This window comes from Perca fluviatilis, chromosome 17 (assembly GCF_010015445.1).
Source record: "Perca fluviatilis chromosome 17, GENO_Pfluv_1.0, whole genome shotgun sequence".
Taxonomy (NCBI): Eukaryota; Metazoa; Chordata; class Actinopteri; order Perciformes; family Percidae; genus Perca; species Perca fluviatilis.
In genome coordinates, this window is record NC_053128.1 from 8381102 (window position 1) to 8390306 (window position 9205).

The window sequence follows — 9205 nt, forward strand, 5'->3', positions numbered from 1 at the left end:
AAGCGTATTTCACTGAATGTCAAACTCTACATTATACTGTGTATCCTACAGCAGAAATCTTCAACAGGGGGTCCTCATATTTTATTATCATTTTTTTGATAAAAAAAATGCAGCAACTCTGTCTAACAATATACATTAACATGAATCCAACATATCATTTGTAAAGATACATTGTTTGTAAAGGTTTTTTGGGGGGATTTACACAACATTGATGATAGGCTTACTGGCCTATAGGTATAAGGTGGCCATACGGTAGCCCTCCACAGATACAGTTAGGCTTAAATATTCACCGTGCCACATTTCAACATTAAAACATGATGTATAAATATAAATGTGTCAACAACTATTTTAATGACTTAGTACTGTATGCACCATGAAAAGGTATGTGTAAAGGCTAAAGGTTATTGTAGGCCCAGTTTAATATGCAACTTAATTTTATACAATATATATAGTAAGGGGTCCCTGCTCTGTCCCATTTTCAGCTAAGGGGTCCTTGGCCTAAAAACCGTTGAAGACCCTTGTACTACAGTATATGTGAAGTGACCAGTCCAGCACAGTCACAGCCAAGACGTACTGTTTGTGCTTCTGTCCTAATGAGATAATTTACACCCTGGAATATCCATGCAGTATAAATTCCGCTACTGTTCCCCAATTAAACCTCAACAAACCGAGCTGTAGCCTATTTGTGACAGCACTGCAGCTCCTGCCAAATCAAGTCACTGTCTGCCCAGAACTTTTAAAAAAAAAATACTTTTTTACACAAGCTTTCAGGCACGATGAAGCGTTAATTAGCCAAGGTTATTATCCGCTTTTTTTTTTTTTTTTATTGACCTCATTCACCACCACCTCTCCCCTCCCCCCCTTCCTTTGTTTAATGACCAGGGAAATTACCCACCTGTAAGTAATTTGTGTGATTCCAGTAAAACCAATCAAGTGAAAAGAAAACATTTCACTGAGAGCGAGCACTGCTTTTAGAAAGAGCAGTGAAGTCAACGGCTACTAATGGCGACAGCACAGACAACAAAGAACAAAGGCATAACTTTCCATTTGAACGCAGTGGTTCACTAGACAAATTTTTCTGTAGGCAGTCACGTTAACTTATAAATAAATTTTTCACGAAAAGGGTGAACCGTTAACAGAAGGGGAAAGCTATACATTGATTGAACACGGTCTAATCTTGTCATGTGGTATACACTTGCTTGCCAAAAGTATGTGGACGCTTCAGACCATACAGTACTTTGGGTCTGTGGCTGTGTCGTAGATTTGGTTTGGTAGGTTCTTAATGATAGAACAGTGTGGTGTGTGTGTGTGTATATACCCAATCACAACGTTTGTTTACAATAACTTCCGGGTAGAAAACTCCTGCGCCCCGTTCAAACAATTTTACAGCACTAAGCAAACGGGGGGACGAAGAACAACTGGATACTCCATCTCAATCATCTAAAATGCATGTTTGATGCTTTTCATGTCAACACTTTGACTAACATCAGCTTGGAGACATCACTAACCTGTTGGGCCACAGATTGAAGGTCAATTTTATTTTTTATGTAGTCGCAGTTTCTTTGTTTAACCGCAATTAATTGCTAACATTAGCTAAAGTCCTAAGAGGTATGATGGTAATTGTTATTGTTTGGATATGCCAAATTGTAACTATATAAGTAATTATTGGTCGGACGGTTGAGCTAAAGCTATGCTAGTGGTTGGCACTTGTTGTTGTTGTTGTTGGATACAGTTTGAAAAAATGTTTTATGATAATAAAGAGGCGTTGTTTCCTTTTTTAAAGGCTGTGTTTACATTATCAGGGTCACATAACAGTGATAGAAGATGTATGCTGGAATAAATTTAAAAACTTAAATTTATTTAAAAACGTAATAAATAGGGGCGGCCTCTAGCAATCCCAATAAGAGCGTTCGCCCCATGTAGGCTGAATCCTGCTGTGGCGCGGGTTCAAATCCGACCTGCTGCCCTTTGCTCTCTCCCCCTTTCAGGTCTATCCACTGTCACTATATAATAAAGGGAAAAGCCCCCCAAAAAACAAATATAATAAATAAACACTAGATTTGGTTTATCAAAGACGCTAGCACAGTAGCACAGTACAGGAAATAAGCCCAGCAGAAACGTCTGATAGGTCAGACCTCTGTGTTTAACTATATATCTTTAAACGTTACATTTATGGCTGAAAATGACAACAGAAATGAACAAGTTTTCCGATTTCACATCTCTGCAATTCAAATCAACTGCCATGTGTCTACTCAGAAGTTTGTGTTCGAGCAACTCAGTATTATTCTTTTCTGGAAACTCAATTGAGAAATTGTTTTTTCTACAATATAGCTACAAAAAGAAGTCTGCAAAGGTCTAATACAGGCAGGGAGATTGACAAGGATTGAAAAAATCTTTGAAAAACAAAACAACAAATCTCGATCATCTCACAGTATTATTACATTACCCAGCACGATCTCCAGTTTACAGTATTCAAACCTCCTGAGGTCAAAGGGCATTTTCACATATGTTCTTAAATTGACCTTTTTAAAAGGTATTTGCATAGAACTGATCCCCATGGGTTTCATATAAAAATGTTCAGAACAAACTCCGCTTTCCATACGCCCACATTTTTTCTAGTGTAAAGAGATACTGTAATTTGGCGCTAAAGATGAAAAGTCCCAAATCTCTTTTGAAAACAAAGTCTTCGGTTATATAGGATCTAAAATGGTAAATAAATGGCTGAAATGAAATTTTGTGATATCACTTTTTGAGTAGGGCTTTTGTCAAAAATAGTTAGGACGACCCGGTGTGTCTTTCGCCCTCAGAGGGTTAACGTATCGGTACATGAAGTGATACAGCGATGGCGTTTTTTTTAGATTTTCACAGCAGTGTTTTCCGAGTGTCCGGAGTCTCGGGGCTCATCGGGCAGGTGACCCCTCTGATGTTTCTTGAAGTCCCCGCTGTAAATGAATCTTTTCCCGCAGACCGCGCACCAATACGGCTTCTCTCCGGTGTGGACCCTTCGGTGCAGCTTGAGGCTGCCGGACTGAGTGAACCTCCTGCCGCAGATGTTGCAGCCGTAGCGTTTCTCCCTCGAGTGAATCCTCGCGTGTACCTCCAGATTGCTGGGGTTGCTGAACCTCTTACCGCACTGGTCGCAGGCGTAAGGCTTCTCCCCCGTGTGGATGCTCATGTGATATTTGAGATTGACCGAGCTGCGGAAGTTTTTGCCGCACACGTCGCAGGCCGGCTGCTGCCCCGGTTTCTTGCCCGTGTGGATCCTCATGTGGTTCTGGAGCGCGCTGGCGTGGCCGCAGCGTTTGCCGCAGGTCTCGCAGACGTACGGCTTCTCTCCCGTGTGGGTCAGCATGTGGTGCTGCAGAGCGCTCTTGTGACTGCAGCCCTTGCCGCAAACCTCGCAGGAGAAGAGCTTTTCCCCGCTGTGCTTGCTCAGGTGATTTCTGAGGACGCTGGAGTCGCTGCACCCGAGGCCGAGCACGTCGCAGCAGTTTTCCTTCTGCGTGTGCGTCACCCGGTGGGTGGCCAACGACGAGGACGAGAAGAAACTCTCGCCGCACATTTCGCAGATAAAATCTCGGTCTCCCGAGTGCAGATTCTCGTGGTCGGCCAAACTCTGTCGGCACTCGAAGGTCTCCGGGCAGAGCGAGCAGACAAACGTCTTTTTCAAGGCGCAGCACCTGTGCCGCTGAAGTGCCAACACCCCCGTGAACTGGTTCTCGCACAGCACGCACGTGTGGGTGCTCGGTTTCTTCAGGCCGTGCTGACGCATGTGTCTGACGAAGGTCGACTTGTGAGCAAACTGTGTCCCACACTCGGAGCATTTGAAGGGCTTCTCTCCGGTGTGACGCGCTGAATGTGCGATGAGCTGCTGTTGTCTAGCAAAACGTTTCCCACACTCGGGGCAGGTGTGAGGTTTGGAGTGAGTCAGGTAGTGTTTTTCCATCGTACACTTCATGGCAAACGATTTGTCACAAGAAGGACACTTCAACAGCCCTGCGGTCTTCTTCTTTTTCACTCTGGATGTGGTAGCTGAAGTGTCTGTATGGTCATGGGCGCCATCTTCCGCGCTTACACCGGAGGCCAGCTCTGAGGTGGCCTCTGTTAGCATAGCTTCAGGTTCAGACGGGGACCCAGAGTTCCTCTCATGTGTGGCTGCATCAGCTGAAACAAAACCAAAAAGGCTCCAATAGGGGACTCGAAATTGGGAAGTACACAGCCAACACAGAAAAGTACAGCCACTCCCAGCTAATTAAAATATAGTCTTGCACTGCCAGATCTATCTCCACAGCTTGGGCAGTTTTTGTTGGACGCCGATCCATCCTTGCAACATTTCATTTAGAAAATGTTTTAACTAAAGGCAAAATATTGCAAAAGCTAAAATATGGCTGCATGCTTTGGAAGATGACTAGCAGTAACGGTAGGTCTAAGCAGATAGTAGCTGTATGCAAAACCACTGGTTATTCCTTTTTAAGAGGCATTCAAAACATGTTATGATCATTGCTTACGATATGATATTGTATTTTATATTTATTGTTTCATGTGATAGAGGTGGCCCATTATTTTGGGGTTTTATCAAACTACAATCCCATCCTGTTCTAGTAAATGCAGCAAAATTCGAACTATACACCCAACCCAAACTTGACACAAATTGTTCTAAGTTGAAACCTGCATGGCTGGCAGTTGCCTCCTTTTACAGAACTAAAATGGCAGTTGTACTGAGCAGTGTAACATGTCTTAGATGGCAGCGGTTGGTATTTCATATGGATTTAAAGAAAGAAATGATATGACGTAGCAGCTGGCTTAATACCTCGGTGATATATGTGGTCATTCTCCTTTGTTATTGCTGGTTCAGGTCCTCCCTCCATTTTCTTTCTTTTCTGACGAGAGCTTCTGGATGCTGATTCTGTAATTAAAAAAAAAAAAAAAAAAAACATAAAAACCTTTCTTTAAAATGCCAGTATGTGAACATAAAAAGCCTCTCCACAATCAACGATGTTTCATTTCCGGGGTTGTTCAGGAGCCGCCGGAAATTCCGACTGATGTCCGTCACCTTCCGTGTTTTTTGTGAGGACTATGGTTAACTACTCCTCAGATCTCTGCAGGGTGAATCGAGCGAACCAGCTAGACTATCTGTCTGGCTAATCTGAGTTTTCTGTTGCACGACTAAAACCACTTTTGAACGTACACATTCCACCAAAATAAGTTCCTTCCAGAGGCTATTTTGCCAGGGTTGCTGGGGATGATTGTGATTGGTTTAATTTATTTTGTATACTTTATTGAAATTGTAATTTTTTTTTCTCTCTGTTAGAACACACTACAAACAGGCCTGAAATACACACACATGCTCAGGTCCTATACATGCACAAATGGAGAGATGTCAGAGTGAGGGGGCTGCGACTGCTGGACAGGCGCCCAGAGCGGTTGGGGGTGTGTGATGCTTTGCTTGGAGCACCTTGGCAGTGCCCAGGAGGTGAAGTGGCATCTCTCCAGCTACTAGTCCACACGCCCTCCCTACGGACTGAGCAACTGCAACGCCTGAAGGAATGCCAATAAACCAGAGCACGTTTCTCTCCCATCCCAGAATGTTGTGTGGACTAGCCAGACCTTTCTCCGCAGCGCTGTGGAGGAAAGTCTGGCAATGCGAGACTAATCAAGCCGTTACCTGGCTGAGGCTTTTTGGGCCCGGCCACTTGCCCTGCTTTCGGCTTCATGCTCGTCGGTCTCGTCTTGTCATTCGGCCCAGCCCTCTGCTCTGCAGCAGGACCATCCTCAGCTTCACACATGGACACTTTCAACATCATCAGTATTTGCTCTACTGCGCCTTTGGTCCATGATTCCATGAGGGATGCAAACTGCTTCTGTAAAGTCATGGGGTAAGAAAAAATGAAGATATACTTGGTTATACATCGAAAATGTATCTGCACAATGCATCTGTTGTGAAAAATTGTAGGGCTGCACATTTAATCGCAATTTCATCAAAATCACAATATGGATTAGTGCAATATCCACATCGCAGGCGGGAAAGCAATATTTGTTATGGCCAAAATATGTGTCAAACCATTCTGAATTAAGCACTGTGGTGCTGCAGAGACTACAAATCCTATCCTTTGTTTGGTACAGATCCTCGCAAAAATCGCACTATAATCATTTTCATTTTTTAATTTTAACGTTTCAATGAAAATGAGAATAACGATACAAACATGATAATTCCCATATCGCAATATCTGTCAGAATAATTATATATTTTCCTCATATCGTGCAGCCTTAGAAAATTTTGCAATATGCCATATATTTAGGGTTAGGGTATGTGCTCTGCTTCTTTCAGTTGTAATGGGTTTTGGACCAACAGTAGGACAATAGCAGCAATGTGAAGACTTTGGGTTCTGGTTCTTGTTGAGGGAAGTTTTCATTCGTTGTATTGGCTAAAATATTCAATTAATAAGTGCAAGACCCTTGACTCCTATGAAATCAGAAAAGTTAGTGATATGGTTTTGAGTGAACAATTTAATTGGAGCTATGGTTTGTTGTTGCACTTCATCAACTTTCAACTAAGTAATTATGTAGGTAATTGGTTATGACGCTGCTGACCAGCAACACCAAAAACCTCAGAATAGCTGTAACACATAGATATATGTTGAAGCTGATGAGGCACAAGCATGACCGAAGTACAAACGCGCATTATAGGTCTTTTTTTTTAATTTTTTTTACTGAACAACACTAACTACTTCAATGCGTTCAACACAATTAATCAATTCATTTTTGTATCCCTTTGATTCTCGCTAACCTCCCGTCGATGTCAACAACAGATACGGTTCATGGTTAGTGCAGTTTTAATGAGTATTTAGTGCATAATTGAAGTGTGCATAACCAAAGCCCATAACATAAAAGTTCAACCTAATGACGCAGTTTTCAGCAACTGCACAACCGCTATAACTGCCTATTGTCACGTAACGTTAGACCCGTGTGTGTTTTTTGTGTGTGTGTGTGTGTGTGTGTGTGTGTGTGTGTGTGTGTGTGTGTGTGTGTGTGTGTGTGTGTGTGTGTGTGTGTGTGTGTTACCGTTATAGCTTCATTACACGGGTGTTTTTCCTCCGGTGGAGTCACTTCGCTCTCTTCCTCTTCGCTCTTCATAGCCGTTCCTGGAGCCGCAGCAGAGCGCTCCTGAGCGGCCACAACGTTAGCCAGAAGTCTGCTGAGCTCCGTCACCGCCGCGTCCACCACAGTCTCCATTAGAGCCGATATCTGACTCTCAAAAGTCTCCAGGCTCAACATGTTTATGAGTTAATCGACGGTCTAATTTATTGAGTTTGTCATAACGCTCCTAAATGTAAATGCGTCTTTTTGCACAGTGAGCAAGTTTTTGTTGTTGTTCCGCCTTCTTCTTCTTCGTTTGCATTAACTACGGCAGACTTGGAGGACTTCTGCCCTCTAGAAGAGATGGAGTGGTACAGCATCAAGAACATGTCTTTTTTTCGTTATATTTTGGCTGTTGCTCCCTAAAATGTGGGTTTGGGACAGTTGTGTAAGAAGTATTTAGATCCATTACATAAGTAGAAGTACTAATACCACACTGTAAAAATACTCTGTTCTCTCTGAAATGTAGTGGAGTAGAAAGTAGCATGTACAGAAAAGACTACAGTAAAGTACAAGTACCTCAAATTTGTACTGTGCAGTAAATGTAGTACATGTACATGTAGTACATAGTAATGTAGTACCTACTTAGTTACATTCCACCACTGGTTTGGGAATACTTTTTGGATTCAAATCCTATGTGGTTAATCACTATGACTTAACCAAAATATGCACAACATTTATGGAAGCACATTATGTCAACATTAATTGTGAAGATTTTATTTATTTATGTAGATCCAATAAATATTGTTTATGATTGGTTAGGTCTATTTTCAAAGTTAATTTGCCAGAGCTCAGTATGCATGATGGTATGAACACCGCTTTAATTTTTTTATAGGAGTTGTTCTGGCATTTTGATATTTTTATCTTATTTTATCTTATTTGTTTTATCTTATTTAATATTTCTAGTATATTTCTTGTTTTTTCTGTGTGTGTGAGTGAGGATGTGTGTATTTCCCTGTAACTTGCTGCAGTAACAGAGTAATTTCCCAGTTTGAGATTAATAATATCTATCTATCTATCTATCTATCTATCTATCTATCTATCTATCTATCTAATCTAATAGAGGGTGTAACTTTGGTTTGAGAAATGGGGGGGAGACACAAAACGGGGGAGACACAAAACAATAGTTAAGTTGACCATATTGATAAATAATGACATAAAGAATAGTACTAAACTATGCATAAGAAAAATATATCGCACTTTCTTTATTGCATAAAATAGGGGCCAACAGTGGAAATTATGCCTATCTATCTATCTATCTATCTATCTATCTATCTATCTATCTATCTATCTATCTAATGTATCTATCTATCTATCTATCTAATGTATCTATCTAATACTGTACAGCTATTACCAGAACAGATGTAAATAGCAGTGTGCTGTTGTAGTTTGTCAGTGTAACCACTGGAGGGCAGTAAACATTCATTATTCTGAGTGCACGGAGTACAACCATCAACAGCACCAGCTTCAAGGTAGACACATTTGAATACCATCCCTTCTGGTAAAAACAAATAATAAATAAATGAAAAAGATGTTTGAGAAAAAGATTGCTCACCATTGTGTAGGTGGTGACTTGAACTATTTTATTCCTTATCTGTGAGATTTTCATTTAGTTTTTTTTACTTCTGATGTTCTTTTTTTTTTTTTTACAAATGTAATTAGCATTGTGGGCGGGAGCCTGAAACTTAAGATTTTCAGTGACAATGACTGCTTTTGTAATAGTTGTTTTGTAATAAGAAAAAACTTGAGCTAGGGTAAAAGAAAATGCAGGTCATTAATCATATACTATTAATATAGAATATACTGTAGAATAATTTATTGTATGGGCATCATCTTACATAATAGTCCTTAAATGGTACCAAACATAGACAACTTTTAGAACTTCCTCTGTTCTCTAATTTCAACATTTCCTTAACTGATACAATGGCAGTATCGGGCTCACCACAGATCATTTGCTTGATATTTATGACTAAACGTTGCGTGTTGATGAGACTCCTGTTCCTGCTGAACTGAGCCAGTGTGTTTGGCCCAACTGCTGTCAGCTCAGAAGGCACAAGAGGGAGGCCAG

At 41.2% G+C, this 9205-nt stretch overlaps 1 protein-coding gene across 1 annotated transcript; it reads right to left on the bottom strand.

Annotated features, from left to right (window-relative positions):
- Positions 1 to 2413: 2413 nt before the first annotated feature.
- Positions 2414 to 7509, bottom strand: LOC120545589 (oocyte zinc finger protein XlCOF6-like). Its single transcript, XM_039780082.1, has 4 exons — positions 7063 to 7509; positions 5666 to 5861; positions 4811 to 4906; positions 2414 to 4164 (listed from the first exon to the last, which is right to left on the bottom strand). Exons 1-4 carry the CDS (start codon positions 7273 to 7275, stop codon positions 2855 to 2857), a joined length of 1815 nt encoding a protein of 604 aa, XP_039636016.1. The 5' UTR covers positions 7276 to 7509; the 3' UTR covers positions 2414 to 2854.
- Positions 7510 to 9205: the final 1696 nt, after the last annotated feature.